The following is a 19999-nucleotide window of genomic DNA, read 5'->3' on the forward strand; positions in this document are numbered from 1 at the left end:
TTAAGCAAAATCAACGTGCTGCAGGGGGAAGTACCGCATCCACAGTGACTCCTGAGAAAGTGCATCTGAGCTGAAATTAAATGAAATCAATGCGGGATCTGACAAATACCAAACTCTACAGCTTGACTGTGTAACTTTATGATTTTGTTTAAAGCTCTATTGATGCAGGTGTCAATAGAACCAGGCAGCTGTTAACTGCTCACGACGCTTAGTCTTCAGACCCTCTCAGAGGGGCACGTTTTCCTTTTGCTTCTCTTTTCTATATCAAGAAAGCTTTCCCACAGTCGCAAAAAGCTTGACAGTGGGGTCTTAAGTGCTCTTAGGCTTTCTTTGGGCCTTCATTAGAGGGACTTGGAGAGGGTCTCTGGATACTTCACTCCCAAAAGACGGCAGCATTTTCAGAGCCAGGACATTTTGAAATAAGAAAATAAGAGAGAGGTTGTTTTGGTGGATGCAGGGAAATAACTGGAGTGCTCCCGGCATCTGACTTAGTGCCATTCACTTCCACAACTGAGAAATCAGGGGTCAAAGACACGTTATTTGACATGACCTGTTTGAGGAAAGGCAATGCTCTTCCTGTGAGTGTGTACTACTCAGAAAGTAATTGTCCTGTTAACTGATGCTTGTTCTAAATCACATCCTTGAGGTAAATGGGATAAATGATGGTGTTGTGCTCAACTTTTTTACCTTCAATCCATATTTTCCTTCATGTGTCGTGAAGTCGAGCGCATTTGAAGAGTGGCTACTGTTAGAAAGCATATAGAGTAGGGAATACACAACTATATATATATATACGACTACCGTTCACTTACTCTCTTGGAAACTAGATGTGAGCCAACATGTCTGTGATGTTGTCATGGTTCCATGGGAAACTATTATCGCTACTGCAGCACAATTGTGAGTTTGCAATGCAAGCGTCCATCCGAGCATCCTTGCGTCAGGCCCTCGAGTCAAAACAAATGAGTAAAGTGCCTCCAGATGGAGCGTAATTTCATTATGAGCGCTTAGGCTCCACTTGTTGCAGTGTGATAGAATTCATGTGAAATTTTTGCCATTGTTTAGCTTAGAATCGTAAGTTCAGCTACAGCACAAAGCGCAATCAGATGTTATTCTGCTAATTCAAATAAACCCAGTGAGGATAAACAGAGAAATAACATGATCTCTGCTCATAATCCCATCCATGTGGTTTGTGTCCAAGTGTATATATATATATAACTCTTTTTTAAAAAACATGTAACAAAAAAAGGCTCTCCATCCCTCGATGGAGCAGAGGATGGGAGGAGAGGCGAAAAGAACAGGTACTACGCCGAAAACAGACACGATTCCCCTGCCATTGATGAGGCCATTATAGCGCAAATGAGGACAGATTGAATCTAAGCTGTTCCGTCGGCCTCCCTCCTCTCTCTGGCCATCCAGGAGCGAATGATTAATTGTGCGCAAGGGTCCGACTGCTGAAACGCACGATTTCCAGCCCGCCCCCTCCTCATCTCCCCGAGCTTTGGCGTAGACCACACGAAGATAACGCAATGGGGCCATGTCTGGTGGCAAGGCAATTTCCTGTGCTTGAAAGTGCTGTTTGTGAGCTAATGACAGCTCTCTCCCCCTCCACTCCCCTAATCCATCCTCTCATTTAGCCATCAGCTTGCCCTTTCTCCCTCCGCCTGCCTGTTGTCTATCACATAAAGACTCATCTATTGACTAAAGACAACCTTTCAATCAGGCCCTGCAGAAGTAAGACTGATTTGTCCAGAGGGAGGCCAACCCGTGTTAGAAATTAAAGATGCATGGAATATCTGATTCAAGGGAATCTGTTCTCCCAAGTTCCCAAAGTGGGACCAACTGCACCAGCTAGAGGACATTTGTTAAATCTGAAAAGAGCTAATGTTTTTAACGGGAGCACAGGGGTTAGAAATGATTAGGATAAGGGCCGGCAGGGGCCGAAAAGAGCAAAGCTCAGTGTTATCGTTGCCAAGAGGAACATTCAAAAGGTCTTGCTTTGAGAAAATGACATTATGAAGGTAGGAAACTGCCAAACCATAAGCGCTAACCATAAGAAAATTATATTTCTCAAACCTTCCATATGAAATACACGATTTTTCATTCGTAATATATTTAGGTTTCGATCAGACGCCCACTTGCCTCCCTCCAAAACAATCCTGGGATGTCAACGTAACCACAGAAATGCAATAGCCTCTCCAAATCAGCATATTTCCAGGTTCTTGAGCCTGACGGAATGCCATTTTGTACCCAGGATTAATAATCCACCTCTTCACGCTCCCTTACACAATCTGACAACACACTGCAAATACTCAGAAGGCTTACCCTGGTTGGTATTTTGTGGCATGCCATAGTACTACAAGCTAGTCTCTTTAAATAAAAATGTGAAACCCTCATTAAAACAGCACTCACGGTTAGGAATACATTTGTGGATTTAAAGGCAGAGGATGGCTTTGGCGAGGCCATAGTAAGGAGTGGTGAGCTGTGAAGGCGTCCCTTTGGGGCACGGTGCCCATGCTATCATGCTAATCTCACTTTAGTTCGACCAGCAAGGTCCGTGCCAAGCTGTCGAGAAAAATGTGCCGTGCACACATTGACAAATGACAGCATTTGGCAGGAGGATAGGACAGTGGTAATGTGAAAATTTGGGCCTTCTTATCAATGCATGGGAAGGAAAGTCACCTTCAGGAGATGGCACGGAAATGTCTCGGCACTTTCCTGCTCATAAAAAAATGACACAGCGGGGCAAAAAATTTCACATGATTTGACATTTGATTCAGAGCCAGAATTTTCTGTACAAAAGTGGTTATAAAATATGCAGAGGCTCCAGCGCTTGTGAGAGTGCAGTGTGTGTGTAGACAAAACTGAGTGGGATATATGGGGAGATTCCAAAAACCTCTTTCTCACAATACTAAAAATTCCCTTCTCACATTTAAACCACATTTCACAAAACAGCCCTGAAGGATAATAATAAAATATTTGGAAAGACTCTACAAAAGAGCCAAGTGTTTAAAGACAAAAACAAACATAAAGCGCATACATATTGCTCTAAGCATAATTTGAAACAGATTACATGAGACCTTCTCATTGTGTTCCTAACACAATAAGAACATATATCAGAATGAAATACGCTCATCGTAACCCTGCTAAAAATTAATCCGCTTGAATACTTGACCAATTGAACAATCTTTATGCTTTTTTGGCTTATGCAGCATAACTGGCCATACTTATGTTGAATATATATATTTTGAATTATACACACTCTTAAAAACAACCAAAGTTGGGTTGAAAATGGACAAACGCAGCGATTGGGTTGTTTTAACCCAGTGGTTGGGTTAAATGTTTGCCCAACCTGCTGGGTTGTTTTATTTAACTCAACTTTTGTTTAAAAATAACTGTATTACTTGCTTAAAATCAGCCCAAAATAGGTTGAAAATGAACATTTATTAATAAGTTTAATGAATACTAATTAAACAATAAACATTTATTAAATTGCTTATTAATAAATGTTCACCTTTTGATTATTATTGTTGCCTCTAGTAATTATGTGTCTGATTTTTAATTTTCAACCTATTTTGGGTTCATTTTAAGCCAGACATATAGTCATTTCTAAACAATAGTTGAGTTAAACATCGGGCAAGCATTTAACCCGCCGGGTTAAAACAACCCAATTGCTGGGTTTATCCATTTTCAACCCAACTTGGGTTGTTTTTAACCCAGCATTTTTTAGAGTGTAGTTTTAGTTTTTTTCTTTTTTTCTCCTTAAGAAAGGTTTAAAGTTTTTTTTAACACTCAGACCATGCCTTCATTCATTATTTTTAAACAGCGAATTTTCATTTCACCTGAATTACTTGGCTTATTAACTATTTTTGAAATCCCTTAACCAAATAAAAAAGAAAATGTTCTGTATATTTGACCATGGTGTATGCAGGAGAATTGAGTTTGAGGCATATACCCATGAAAAATATTCAGTTATTCTTACACCACATGAAACCTCATTTATATTATATTTAAAATTTGATTTGATTTGTCTGTGGAAATTAGAAATGTGAAACACTACCAGTGTTCTTAATTATGCACCAACTAGAATTTCAGGAATCTAATAAAACTTAGATAAGGTGGACAGCTTATAATGCACAGTCCATATAACCTATACATTTAAAGTGAGAATGGAAATATAAAATGGCTTGGCTAGGTGTATATTTATAGTGATCAGAATAAAGAATGAGAGCAAGCGCAAGCAGTACCAAAGTATTAAATGGAAAATAATGCTTCTTATAGGCAGGTTTAGATGCTCTGCAGATGGAGAACACATCAATGTGCTGCCTACCGCACTTCCTTCAGCTCATTGGGATGCAAGTCACGTCCTATGTGAGAAAATGTCCGAGATAGCTTTGAAGTCATTAGTTCAGTCATTAGCGCAGTTATGTTAAATATAAATTACAATTCATCAGCAGAAAGGGCCGATCATTAATTCTGTGTAGTTTGGCAGGCGTTAAATCACTGGCAGTCATTTAGTTGTGGAGGAGGGTTAGCCACGAACTGCTCTGTCTAATCTCCACTCTGATCACCATCTCCAAACCCGATGGAAGTGTTTAAATAGCTCCCTGCTTTGCGATTTTTTTTTTTTTAGTCACTGTTTATAGTGATCACCAAAATTCTACAGTGATCACGCAACCCAACAGCGAATGACGGGACGCTCGAATCTCTCAATTATGTCGCAGTGCACCATCTATTTTAATATGTCTTTAACGATCATTGAGATTAAAAGATTCGGTTGGCCTCTGGAGTTATGCTTGACACAACACACTCAAACAATGCATTTAATATGACCCTTAAATTACACCTCAAGTGTGTTCTGAATTGCAAAAACACATTAACATCACATTTTTTAAATGTTTATCATTCGTTCTTTCATTTATATCTCCAGATGTCACTAATCTACATTAAAACACACACACGCTTGCCCTGAATGCCCATAATCCAACAGTGTTTTAAACATAAAACTGCTGTGCTGGAACGCGTGACATCTACAACCCCTGGACATTTCTAAAAGCATAAATGAACACTTAAAGGGTTAGTTTAGTTTCTGTAATTACTCACCCTCATGTTGTTCCACACCCGTAAGACCTTCATTCATCTTCAGAACACAAATTAAGATATTTTTGATGAAATCCGAGAGGTTTTTTTGTATCTCCCATAGAAAGCAACGTAATTACCATCATTCAAGGTCCAGAAAGGTACTAAAGACATCGTTAAAATAGTCAACATGACTGCAGTGGTTCAAACTTAATGTTATGAAGTGACGAGAATACTTTTTGTGCGCAAAAACAAAACAAAAATAACGACTTTATTCAACAATCCCTGTCATTCTCCTACACTGTTAACATTCAGCGCTTCCAGGTTCTACGTCTCTCATTATTGGCCGACGCTGTTCACATGATCAGCACGACGCATGAGTGTGATGCCGACGCAGGAGCCAGCCAATAATGAGTCGGTGTTCGGACGCAGAACCTGGAAGCGCTGGACGTAAACAGTGTAGGAGAATGACAGGGATTGTTGAATAAAGTCCTTATTTTTGTTTTGTTTTTGCGCACAAATAATATTCTCGTCGCTTCATTACATTAAGTTTGAACCACTGTAGTCACGTTGACTATTTCAACAATGTCTTTACTACTTTTCTGGACCTTGAATGACGGTAATTACGTTGCTTTCTATAGGGGATAAAAAACCTCTTGGATTTCATCAAAAATATCTTAATTTGTGATCCGAAGATCTTACGGGTGTGGAACGACATGAGGGTGAGTAATTAATGACAAAAATTTCATTTTTGGGTGAACTAACCCTTTAAAACTCCACCACGAACCTATATATATACAAATGAATCAACATCACAATAATCTCATTCATCATACTCTTTGGTGATAGAAGAGATGGATCTCAATCAGCTGTGCCGCTATTCAGAATAATCAGGCGTAAGACAAAGGTTAGTCTGGGTTGTAATATAACTCACGCTGGAAATCATTATCCTCACATTGAGACTCAAAGTATTATCACTTGCGGCTAAATCGCTGCACAGCACAAGCCAACACTTAATTTTCCCATCAATTACCTAGAGGTGTCAAATTCTTACAAACTGGCCCTATAGCATACCCGTGATGGTCAGTTAGCAGAATGTTGAATCTTCTACTGGAGAACATGGATGTAAGGCTGAGCTTGATTACTGCGCATGGGGTTATTTAGCCATGATACAGTGTCATTTGCAGTCCTGTGTGTTGCAGCCTCTCCAGAGGGGTGGAGAGATGGCTCAATCAGCAGGAAAGTGATGTGTATTCATGTACCACTGCTCTCCTTGGCTTGCCGGGGTCCCAGAGGTCTTTGGCAGAATCTAGGGAGGTTCTGTATTATTAATGAAAATTGATTCCCGAATTACTCACACTTTCCGGCTCTCTGTCTCCTGTTTTATAAGGTCATTTTCTGCTCTGGTCATGAGAAGAGGACACAGGACAAAAAATGAAAGATCTTTTTCCTTCTTTGATTCTCCTTTCACCTTGCTAACACTGCCGGAAAAACCTGTCTAACAATGATGTAACCGCCATGTCCTCCGGAGCCAGGAATTAATGGAGGGGGTGGCTTGGCTCCGGGTCCCCAGTGAGCGGTGCTCATTTGGAGGATGAGGTTGGCACTTAGCGCCCTGCCAATTGGCTTGATGGAGATGCGCCGGTTAGACCCCCTCCCGCTTCCTGCCTCACATCCTCTCTGGGACAATCCAGGGGGATACCCAAGGAATAAAAATAAACTCACTTAACAAACACATCAAATGTGTGCTATCAAAGCATATGCTATGATCTCTGACTAAACCTGCTCTTGTGAGTGATGAAGGTGAACGCAACAGAGATTTGAGCGTCAAAGTGAGTCTAACACAAGGTTTAAAGTAGGAAACGCAATTCTACAGACATTCTAGACAAAAAACACACGGCACGGCAGAGGTTTTAACGTGCACCCCGAAAAGTCAGAACACTTTTTCTGGTGGCAACGATGCAGCACAATGACAAACGAGCAACTTCAGCTGTCGCACGGGCGATTGCATGCTAAACGCCACGGTGTCGGACCGGACCAGACTATGCGCCACAGGTCCACAACGCAACACAGTTTGTCCTTCAAGAACAATCAAGAAACACACAGACAGAGTTAGTGGAAAGGACAGCAGAGGTGAGGAGAGAGGAGAGAACCCCGCAGAGGAGGCAGGAGGGGGACTCACAGTATCTCCAAATCGCGCAGGGCTCGGAAGGCTCCATCTTCGATGCAGCTGATGTGGTTGCTGTCCAGTTGCCTGCAGATGAGAGACAGAAGTCAGCGGCAGGTCTGCAGACGAGCGGGTGGGGGCTGAGGGGAGGGAGGAGGAGGAGGAGAGGTGGGGGCTGCGGGAGGGAGGTAGACACACTAACACACACACACACGGGCATCTCATATCTACTCTGCTCTCCTCACCGCAGTCGGGATAAAGGACCAGCTGGCTAAAAGTGGCCTGTCTGGCTATAACCTCCTCCTATCTCATCCTCTCTCTCTCTCTCTCGCCACACTGCTGAGTGTGGGGGCAAAGAGAGGTAAGAGAGAGAGAGAGAGAACGGAAGGCTGGCTATAGTGCACAGCCCACCCCGTCTGTCAGTTCTCTGTAAATATTAATTGCATTTTCTCCCCCCAGCCCGCTCGTCTGCCCCCCTCTTCTTCTTCTTCTTTTTTTTAAAGTCAGAATGGGAGTAATTTCATTACATTAGAGCAGCCAATCCATTACAAGCTTTTACCGGCTCTGTCAAAGAAACAATTTCATTAAAGGAAGGGGTTCGTAAATCAGCTGGGGTCACGGAGCTGGACGAGCAGACGCGAGGGGCACTTCTTCCTATTCACTTCTTTTTCCTTTTACTTTAATTTGCAGACTTTGCAATCCGCCCCTCCTTCCGCCTATTTACCCCTCCCTCTCTGCGTTCTTAAAAGAGATGGATCTGAAAGAGGCTTGAATAAAACACAAGGAATCTAAGCGCTTTTCTTAAGTCGTTTGTTCAGCAAACAGGGCTGCTGTGACATCTGACCCATGCAGACACTGTGACTTTGCGTCTTTAGAGATGGGTAATAAAGAAGAACGGAGCATCTCTGGTGTTTCTTTCTTTCATTCATCCCTCCTTTCTAAAAGACTGTCTCCATAATTGCTGATGGGACAGACTGTATGGCATCCACCCACCGCAGATGCATTAAGTATCACTGTGAAAACCTTTATATGCAAAAGTCAAATGTTTGTCTTTTACGATGTCTATTTTTTCACCCAAATATATTACGACTTTAAAGAAACACTTCCCTTCAGAATAAAACTGTGAATGCGTTACATTTGAAATCACTAGCCGCGTTTCCAAACTTTTGCGATATTTTATAAATATCGATAAAAACTCTTGCGAAATGACAGCGTTTCCATTAATCAAACTAAAACATCTTTTTTTCCCCTCACGATAAGTCATTCCAAAGATCATGGTAACGGATGTTGGTAGGTTTACGTGTATCCCAGCCACTGCACTAGCCATTATTTTTAATCAAAGGAGACGTAGGCATGTTATCCAAGCATTTATGGCAAGGAAAGCCTCTTATACTTGGGAAAGGCCACGTATGAGGTGTATCTAGGTGTTTCTCAATCCTATCTGCTTCGAGGTCTTGATAAATTCAAATTGTATTCACATTTCTTTGCTGTTTGGAGTCCAGTAGTCTCGTAATACTTTTGTCTTTTATGAGTTTAATGAAGAGCTTGTCTTCTGTACAAACATACCGCGCCCTCTCTACAGAATGATCGATACAGCAGGTGACCTGTAAATGCGAAAAAGCTGTTTCCATTGCAGTTTTGCAAAATATTCCTTTTTCAAATTGCCTGAAAAACCACCTCACGCGAGGGTAAAAACTTTTTTTTGCGATATATGAGAGTTTTTGCAAAAATGACACCTTTCCATTGGGCCTATTTTCAATTTGCAATTTCAATTTAAAGGGTAATGGAAATGCGCGTACTGAAACACACAGCATCTTGTGGCTTACTGATTTTAAGAAAAAAAAATGGCAATTGAACAACAATTATATTATATACTGTAAATTATATGTGTACACACATACATAGGATATTAATTTTTTACAAAAACAAAAAACCTAAAGCAAATGTGTATCTTTTATGACACCTTGTAATGACAATCAGTCTGTAATGATGCTGACACAAAACTTGCTTCATTTTGATATCATTGAAAATAACTAGTTTATTAAGAGAGTCAGAGGTTGATTTATTAGGATTTGTCAAACTGATTCAAACAACTTAACTCAACTTTTTGAACAATTCATTAAAAGTATTGGCTCATCTGTTCAAGAAGTAGGCTACACTAAAAAGAAGTGGCTCATAATAGTCATGTGTTCATAAACCAGGGTACACTGGTCTGATTATTTTTGTGTACAGCCCAAAGCCATAACATGTCTTGAACATTGGGGGGACAAATTTTTTATAAAGCATAAAGAAACAGAACAGTGAAGGAAATTCAAGGTCTAATTCTAGTTGAGAAATAATCATTTTGAACTATTTGCAAATAATATTTGCATTAATTAGCATTAAAATTTGCACTACTTTTATTGTATGCCTAATATGTTGAAAATGTAAAACGTTTCTCGTCTCATTACACTCACTTAGGAATTACATGAATCACGTAAATGCATATTTTCAATTCAAATCAGCCATATTTGAGAAAAAAGTCGAGTAGTTTGCATCATTGGATGTTACTGTCGGTTGTTTAACATTTCTATAGCAAAAAAGCTGACATGTATTAAATGTTTCGCTATTTACATCTGACCTCACTCTCTTTCAACATTAAACTGACGCTTCGTGCTGAAATTCACACTCTGCTTCTGTAAACAGTAAACCCCGCCTACTTTGATTTGATTGGCCATCTCAATCATTTTGACATTGACGAGCGCTGTTAGACCGCTGAGGCAGACCAGACTAAATGTAACTTTTAAACCTTTTTATCATCCTAACAACATACCGAGCGCTGTGTAATGGACTGCAGCAAAGCAGTGCAAGAATTTCAAATATTGGGGGGGACGATTTGGCCATTTCTAATTATTGGGGGGGCTTGTCCCCCTCAATGTCAATGGTGGTTACGGCCCTGGCACTGCCTGAGAGGACAACTCAGCAGAGTTTGTCATTATTTCAAGCAGTTGTTTTTTGCACAAGGCACATATTTTGATAAAAAATGCTTTAAAAGAACGGCTTTTTGGCATTCACATTACAAGAAGTGCCTTGGACTATAATTTTTTCTATACTCAGTGATTGAAACCTTCTGGATTTTCTACAATAGAATGATGAAAAGCACTCCAAAAACAAAAAGCTACTTCTTCACAGTTAATTATAATAATCAGAATATAGAAATTTCCACTGGCAATTAATACAGTGAACTGGTGATATTGTGAATTTCTGGCACATTATATATAGAACTCAAACATAGCTCATCCAATCAGATTTCAGAGCCATAACTGTCTGTATTATCTGAACATGTGGAGTTGATCTCTAGAGGAAGTCATTGTTATCATGTGCAAGAGATTTTTAACAATCATAATACGGAGTATAATCGAGGGTGAATAGCTCTCTTGAATGTACATATTCGAGCGTGTGGTATGTCTGCGTGTTTGGTGATTGTTTGGAGAGGTGGGACACGGTAGTGGTGGGTAATGAAAGTCCCAGTTTTAATTTCCCTGCTCTAATTACATTGGCCTTTAATCATCTCCGTCATGAGCCGTATTGGCACTTTAGAGCTCTCGTCCTGCCAGTGCCCCATCTGGAGTGAACGGGAAAAAGAAACAGATATGGGTCTTCCTTCCCTTGACTAGACTATTAATCTGTCAGAGTCGGTGACGCTAACCAGCAGCCGCATGACCGTATTTCATTCACGCTTGATAGCTAACACAGCAAATGACTCAGAACTGACCGTCAGTACAGCCAGGACGATGCTTGATCAGAGCTTCGAAATATGAATCTCATACTCAGTCTACAGTGGTAACAGATATACAGTACGTGACCTTTCATGGCCACCAAATCAAGTGTGCTTTGAGGATCTGTGCCTTGCGTCTTCTTGTCTCTAATGGTTTTGTTTCAGTTGGTCTCATCTCATCTCGTTCAGCCTCACTTCTCTTCCAGTCCTGTCTCACCTTGTTGTGTTTCATCTCACTTTGTATCTTCACCTCTAATATCATCTCCATTTCTTCCATGTATTTTCTCATCTCTGCTCATCCTTTTATCATTTCATCTCATCTCAACTCTTGATTCATCTCACTTTCTCTCATCATATTTAGTCGTCCTCCAGTCTAACGTTCTTCCTCTTTTCCATCACATCCCATCTAATTTAGCCTCTAATTTAGCCAATTTAGCCTGTCATTTCCATATCTTCTCGTTTTAGTCTCATTTAGTCTTTTCTCTTCTTCTCATTTCATCTCACATAATCTCATATTTTTCTTCTCATTCTCACTTTTTTCATATACCGTTCTCTTGTTTCAGTCTTATTTCATCTTTATTTTATTATTTATTTCCTCTTTTCATATTGTCTTATCATTGTTTCTCTACTTGTCTTAACTATTTTCATCCCATCCCATCTTGTCTTTTCTCTTCTTCTCTTTTCCTGTCTTGTCTTATCTTTTCTCTTCCAGTCTCATCTCATCTTTTCTTATATTGTCTTGTTTCGTCTGGTCTCATATTGACTCATTTCATTTGGTCACATTGTCTCATATCGTCTCATTTTGTCTCATTTAATCTTGTCTCATTTTGTCAGGTCTCATTTTGTCTCATTTCATCTTGTCTCATTTTGTCAGGTCTCATTTTGTCTCATTTCATCTTGTCTCATTTTGTCTAATTTCATCTTGTCTCATTTCGTAAGGTCTCATTTTGTCTCATTTCATATTATCTAATTTTGTCTGGTCTCATATCGTTTCATAGAATCTGGTCTCATATTATCTTATTTTGTCTGGTCTAATATGGTTTCATTTTTGTCTCATTTCATCTTGTCTCATTTTGTCAGGTCTCATTTGGTCTCATTTCATCTTGTCTCATTTTGTCTAATTTCATCTTGTCTCATTTCGTAAGGTCTCATTATGTCTCATTTCATTTTGTCTCATTTCGTAAGGTCTCATTTTGTCTCATTTCATATTATCTAATTTTGTCTGGTCTCATATCGTTTCATTGAATCTGGTCTCATATTATCTTATTTTGTCTGGTCTAATATGGTTTCATTTGTTGTCTCATATCATCTTATATTGTTTATTTAATCTGGTCTTATATTGTCTAATTTTAGCTGGTCTCATATTGTCTCATTCTCTCATTTCATCTGGTCTCATATTGTTTTATATAGTCTAATTTCTTCAGGTCTCATATTGCTTCTTTTAGTCTTGTCTCATATTCTTTCATTTTGTCAGATCTCATTTTGTCTCATTTCATCTCATTTCGTAAGGACTAATTTTATGTAATTTCATCTGGTCTCATTTTGTCTCATTTCATCTTGTCTCATATCGTTTCATTTAATCTGGTCTCATCTTATTTTGTCTTATATTGTCTAATTTTAGCTGGTCTCATATTGTCTCATTCTCTCATTTCATCTGGTCTCATATTGTTTTATATAGTCTAATTTCTTCAGGTCTCATATTGTTTCTTTTAGTCTTGTCTCATATTCTCTCACTTTATCTGTTCTCATATTGTCTCATATTGTTTAATTTCATCTGATCTCAATTCGTCTTATATCGTTTCATTTCCTATTGTAACATTGTCTCATTTCACCTGTTCTCATATAGTTTCATATTCTCTCATTTCATCTGGTCTCATATTGTTTTATATTGTCTAATTTCTTCAGGTCTCATATTGCTTCTTTTAGTCTTGTCTCATATTCTTTCATTTTGTCAGATCTCATTTTGTCTCATTTCATCTCATTTCGTAAGGACTAATTTTATGTAATTTCATCTGGTCTCATTTTGTCTCATTTCATCTTGTCTCATATCGTTTCATTTAATCTGGTCTCATCTTATTTTGTCTTATATTGTCTAATTTTAGCTGGTCTCATATTGTCTCATTCTCTCATTTCATCTGGTCTCATATTGTTTTATATAGTCTAATTTCTTCAGGTCTCATATTGTTTCTTTTAGTCTTGTCTCATATTCTCTCACTTTATCTGTTCTCATATTGTCTCATATTGTTTAATTTCATCTGATCTCAATTCGTCTTATATCGTTTCATTTCCTATTGTAACATTGTCTCATTTCACCTGTTCTCATATAGTTTCATATTCTCTCATTTCATCTGGTCTCATATTGTTTTATATAGTCTAATTTCTTCAGGTCTCATATTGCTTCTTTTAGTCTTGTCTCATATTCTTTCATTTTGTCAGATCTCATTTTGTCTCATTTCATCTCATTTCGTAAGGACTAATTTTATGTAATTTCATCTGGTCTCATTTTGTCTCATTTCATCTTGTCTCATATCGTTTCATTTAATCTGGTCTCATCTTATTTTGTCTGGTCTAATATGGTTTCATTTCATCTCGTCTCATATTGTTTTATATTGTCTAATTTCTTCAGGTCTCATATTGTTTCTTTTAGTTTTGTCTCATATTCTTTCATTTTGTCAGATCTCATTTGGTCTCATTTCATCTTGTCTCATTTTGTCAGGTCTCATTTTGTCTAATTTCATCTTATCTCATTTTGTCTGGTCTCATATCGTTTCATTTAATCTGGTCTCATATTATCTTATTTTGTCTGGTCTAATATGGTTTCATTTGTTGTCTCATATTGTTTTATATTGTCTAATTTCTTCAGGTCTCATATTGTTTCTTTTAGTCTTGTCTCATATTCTCTCATTTTATCTGTTCTCAATTCGTCTCATATTGTTTCATTTCCTATTGTCTCATTTCATCTGTTCTCATATAGTTTCATATTCTCTCATTTCATCTGGTTTCATATTGTTTTATATTGTCTAATTTCTTCAGGTCTCATATTGTTTCTTTTAGTCTTGTCTCATATTCTCTCATTTCATCTGGTCTCAATGTATACATTTATCTGGTCTCATCTTGTCTAGTCTCTTGTCCTAATCGAACAGTAGGGCAGTTTCAGTGTGGAGGGGTGTCCTGAGAAAGTGATTCCCAAACTTTTGATTGTCTATCCTGGGATCAGTGTCATTCACACCACATCATGCACTGATCGCCTGTATGTGTTTCAGCACCAGCAGTGCACACCAAAAGCCAAGATCTGCTGTCTGCAGAGTCCCGTCTGCAGGGTGCAGAAGCTTGTAAAGCAGGCAGCGACTGCACCTCGCCCTCTCGGCCATAATTCAAACCCACGCGCAGTCAAAGTGACATTCTGGGTACAGGAGCATGAAGTAAGAAAGGCTTTTATTAGCACACAGATGAGAGCCTCCCACAAAGGGGTAAAAATCAGAGCGTCCACATATCTGATGCCGGTTTACCGTACAGGACGCAGTGCTCTCTTAATTATACCTCAGCTTCAGGTAATGAAGTATTGTGTACCCTACATGTGCAGATGCCATTCAGCCTCTCTATCTGCTGTGAATGACAAATGTCAATGGAATGAATGTGTGTAAGCCATTTCCCATGAATCCACTGCTCATACAAGCACCTGTTCTAATGGGATCCATGCCCCGCTGACACAATCACGTCATGTTGATATAGAGCTCATCAGGCATGTTTTCGCCAAAGGACTCGCAGTGCATATGATGAGGGAATCTACGACATCACCCGCACTTGACGCTTCTCGAGGTTAACATGACTGGCGCAGCATGTCTGGTGAACAGTATGAGGGCACGGCTAAAGCCATAAAGGCAGACGGAGATATTGTGTCTGGTTTAATAAGGTGCAACATAGACTCTCATTAGCTGGAGGAACCATCTTGACCATATTATCCAGATGGCCCCTCTATAAAAGGTGGAGGATGCTGGCTGAAGGCGGATGCTGACTCCAGCATGCTGTAGCCTGTAAAACTGTGTAGATGCGAGGACTATATAACAGACAGAAATTCAACCTGCCCTCAAAGCATGCATAGCCATTTTCAAACAGAGGACGTTAAGGTAGAAAAGCATACGAGAAAATCAATTCATTCCTGGAACGCTGCCTGTCCATTTTTTTTCCTCCTCCTTCCCGTTAAAAAACCAAGGGCTGGATGATTTCAGCAATTAAATCAAGAGTCACCTTGCCACGCGTTGCAGAGGCAGGTCGGTGGGAGAGAAACGCGCTGCTGACGTACAAATCCATCCTTCTCCCTCAATCCTTGTTAGCCCTTTTTTCCTCTAAAAAGCCCTACCTGAAGAAACGAGCGTTGCCTACCTGTACCTATCATTCATCCATCAGAGTGTGACGGTGCACATGACAGTGATGTGATGAGCACTCAAACACTGTCTAACAGCATGGACATCACTGTAAGAACGTCAGGGGGAAACATGCTTCACAAAAATGCCGTATGTGTGTCAGGGAAGTGAAAGCTCACATTTGTACGCAGTGTTGGGGAATGTTACATTACAAAATCATCCATTAAATAGAACTAATAACATTACATTGCTACTAAGTAATTTCTTTTGTGCTATTTTCTTAATGCCACAAGGTGTACAGTATATACAAAGTACTCAAAATGTATCACGCATCCAGCTGCCACATTTTTACCATTAAAATTTCAATGAAGATACAAATAATAATTATTTACATGTTATGGCTGATTACAATAAATGGCAGATATTGAAATTGTATACTATTTTGTCTAAATTAATTTAAAAATAAAATGTTTTAAATGCTACAAGTACATTTAGTCATCACAACATTATTTATTGTACAGTAATTTGTACAGTATATGTATTCCAAGTTAAGATTTGCTAAAAATTACATTCAACATTGCTATTGTATTATTACTGTTACAAATTATTATTAAGATAAAATAGATAGAAAATAATAGGGAAAAAATATATTGGCCTCTACAGTATCCATATTTGACAATAAAAGTTTACTTTTTTTATTTGACAAGTATTATTACAAATAAATAATTTCAAAGAAATTAAATACAAAGTAACTAAAAATATTATATTATATAGATATTATATTGTCAAATTTACAAGTAACATTACCATCACGTTAACACCAAAAGTTTACATAAAATCTTAGGTGGCTTCTGAAGGGCAGTGCTAAAAAAGATATTTAAACAAAATAAAAATAAAAAAAAGGTAAACTTTTGAACTGGTTATTTTGTGTAAATTCAGTTATTGTGTCTTGGCGATCACTGTAAATCGGGTTGTTTTAACCCAGTGGTTGGGTTAAATGTTTGCCCAACGTGCTGGGCAGTTTTATTTAACTCAACTATTGTTTAAAAATTACTGTATGCTTGCTTAAAATGAACCCAAAATAGGTTGGAAGTGAACATTTATTAATATGTTTAATGAATAATAATTAAACAATAAACATTTATTAAATTGCTTATTAATAAATGTTCACCTTTTGATTATTATTGTTGTCTCTAGTAATTATGTGTCTGATTTTTAATTTCCAACATATTTTGGGTTCATTTTAATCCAGCCATAAAGAAATTTTTAAACAATAGTTGGGTTAAATAAAACTGCCCGGCACGTTGGGCAAACATTTAACCCAACCGCTGGGTTTGTCCATTTTCAACCCAACTTGGGTTGTTTTTAACTCAGCAGTTTTTAGAGTGTATTATTAGTATCTTGCATAATTCTGTAAGGCATATGTCAACTTATGAGCAGAACCGTATATGCCAATGCTTTGCAGAGAGCCATTGATCTATGTAGATGATTGACGACACTCCTGCAGCCTGGGACTCATTTGACAGGGGTCAATGAGGTCAGAGTTAGTATTGACAATCAGTTAACTCAATCTGACCGGGACGGGTGGTAGTCAACATTCACGCACAAATGAGTGTCACTCAGGAATACAGTGATCCAAAAGACCACCCTGAATAAAAATTAAACACTGAAAATGATACTGATGAGGTTTGACACAGTGGTTGAATATATACTGTAAGTTTGTAATTTAAAGGAGAGGTCAATCCCTTGAGCGATCACCTTTGCGTTGTTAAATCCCATTGTAAATGTTCTGTAAGTCTGTTAAATGACTACTCATTCACTTACTAGTAAACTACGGCTATACTGTATATACTTGCGTTTCTCAAACTCTCCCACCACTTTTTCCTTTCTTCTTCATTCTCTTCGACTGAAAAGCATGACTATGTCTTTAAACAAAAGCCAACTATATTTCCACACCTCTCAGAGATATATAGAATGATGTGACCCGTGGTTTTCAGCCCACGGTGGGAAAGACTTTATCTGAAAACGGTCTTTGTAACAAAGCCGGTATCAGATACTGCGACAAAACATCCCAGAACTTCACTGAGCGCTCGAGCCTGGGAATGCACACGAATGCAACGGCTGCATACCAAAGCTGATGTCTGACTACAAGCAAAGTGCCCCATTAATGACGACCTCAGCTCTGCGTCCCTCATTCATTACAGGGAATTATCAGAACGCTGCTCCTGGGACTGGCTTTGAAGTATAGCTGCAGAAGGCAATGTTTATTGTTGTAGTCGTGTTAGAGACTACCAGCTCCCTGCGCTTCCTCTGTTCTTAAAGCTTGAAACCAGTATATTTGGGTGATGTTTCAGATTTGAAGGGTCTTGATTATGCTTTTTTCACTTAAAAACTATTATTATTATCACTATTATTAAAGGGATAGTTCACTCAAAAATGAAAATTCTGTCATTAATTACTCATCCTTGTGTCGTTCCAAACCTGTAAAACTTTCGTTCATCTTTGAAACACAAATAAGGTTCTTTTTGATGAAATCTGAGAGATTCCTGTCCCTTCATAGACAGCTACGCAACTGACACTTCAAAAAGTTTAGAAAGAGATTGTAAAACTAATCCATATGAATTGAGTGGTTTAGTCCAAATTTTCTGAAGATACTCGATCGCTTTATATGATTCATATATAAACATTCATCAACTCACACATCAGTTGTGGTTAACGGAAGCTCAAGCATGTTTGCTTGACTTGCAAAAAAGCACTGAGGTTTATTCTCGTGTTACGCAGCACGATTGAGCTTCTACAAGAACCAGTGAGGTTCATTCTCATGTTACGCAGCACGATTGAGCTTCTACAAGAACCAGTGAGGTTCATTCTCATGTTACGCAGCACGATTGAGCTTCTGCAAGAACCAGTGAGGTTCATTCTTGTGTTACGCAGCATGATTGAGCTTCTACAAGAACCAGTGAGGTTCATTCTCATGTTACGCAGTACGTTTGAGCTTCTACAAGAACCAATGAGGTTCATTCTTGTGTTACGCAGCACGTTTGAGCTTCAACAAGAACCAATGAGGTTCATTCTTGTGTTACGCAGCACGATTGAGCTTCTGCAAGAACCAGTGAGGTTCATTCTTGTGTTACGCGGCACGATTGAGCTTCTACAAGAACCAATGAGGTTCATTCTCGTGTTACGCAGTACGTTTGAGCTTCTACAAGAACCAATGAGGTTCATTCTTGTGTTACGCAGCATGATTGAGCTTCTACAAGAACCAGTGAGGTTCATTCTCATGTTACGCAGTACGTTTGAGCTTCTACAAGAACCAGTGAGGTTCATTCTTGTGTTACGCAGCACGTTTGAGCTTCAACAAGAACCAATGAGGTTCATTCTTGTGTTACGCAGCACGATTGAGCTTCTGCAAGAACCAGTGAGGTTCATTCTTGTGTTATGCAGCACGATTGAGCTTCTACAAGAACCAATGAGGTTCATTCTCGTGTTACGCAGCTTGTTTGAGCTTCTACAAAAACCAATGAGGTTCATTCTCGTGTTATGCAGCACGTTTGAGCTTCTACAAGAACCAATGAGGTTCATTCTCATGTTACGCAGCACGATTGAGCTTCTGCAAGAACCAATGAGGTTCATTCTTGTGTTACGCAGCACGTTTGAGCTTCTGCAAGAACCAATGAGGTTCATTCTCGTGTTATGCAGCACGTTTGAGCTTCCACAAGAACCAATGAGGTTCATTCTTGTGTTACGCAGCACGTTTGAGCGTCAGCAAGAACCAATGAGGTTCATTCTCCTGTTACGCACCACGTTTGAGCTTCCACAAGAACCAATGAGGTTCCTTCTTGTGTTACGCAGCTCGTTTGAGCTTCAGCAAGAGATTTGCTCTCGTGCATCAAGCAGGTTCTGTTGAGCTTCTGTTAATGTTCGCTGATCAATGTTTATATGTGAACAAAAGCCTAAATTCAATCTGTTCATTATATAAAACCATCAAGTCTTATCAGAAAATTTGGACTAAACCTCTCAATTCTTATGGATTAGTTTCAAGGTTTCAGTTGTGTAACTGTCTATGGAGGGACAAAAAGATCTTCATTTGTGTTCCAGAGATGAACAAAAGTCTGACAGGTTTGGAACAACATGAGGGTGAGTAAATTATGACAGAATTTTAATTTTTGTGTGAACTATCCCTTTAAGCCCTTCTACACTTAAAAAAAATAACTGCATCTATGGTTCAATGAAAAAACTTTAACACACATGGAAACTTTCCACTGAATAAAGTACTTTACAGTGGAAAAGGGTTCTTTAGATTATTCTTTAGTTGATTACGTTCTGCACACTAAGAAAAAATGGTTCTTTTAAGAACGCTTTACTAAAAGATTTTTTGGGGAACCCAAAATGGCTCTTCTATGTCATTGCTGTGAAAACCCCTTTTGGAGCCCTAACTTTTAAGAGTGTAGACCACAGTAGCGGATCGGCTCCTGAAACTGTTACAGAGATTTATCAGAAGCCATTACTGTAATTGCAAATGGCTGTGGAACATTACTCACTGGCAATATCCTGAAGATATCCATCTTATTGAACCATACTGATTAATTGAATTTTCATCAGCGCTAAGCTTATTAACTGTTATGACAAATGATT

General features: G+C 38.8%; 1 protein-coding gene across 1 annotated transcript in view; it reads right to left on the reverse strand.

The window, feature by feature from the left end:
- The window catches only part of slit3 (slit homolog 3 (Drosophila)), a 200548-nt gene that overhangs the window by 75131 nt on the left and 105418 nt on the right, over positions 1–19999 (reverse strand). Inside the window, 1 exon segment of the mRNA XM_051860278.1 lies at positions 7259–7330. Coding sequence (XP_051716238.1) covers positions 7259–7330 — 72 coding nt within the window.

The sequence above is a fragment of the Ctenopharyngodon idella genome, chromosome 14 (genome assembly GCF_019924925.1).
Source record: "Ctenopharyngodon idella isolate HZGC_01 chromosome 14, HZGC01, whole genome shotgun sequence".
NCBI classification, from domain to species: Eukaryota; Metazoa; Chordata; class Actinopteri; order Cypriniformes; family Xenocyprididae; genus Ctenopharyngodon; species Ctenopharyngodon idella.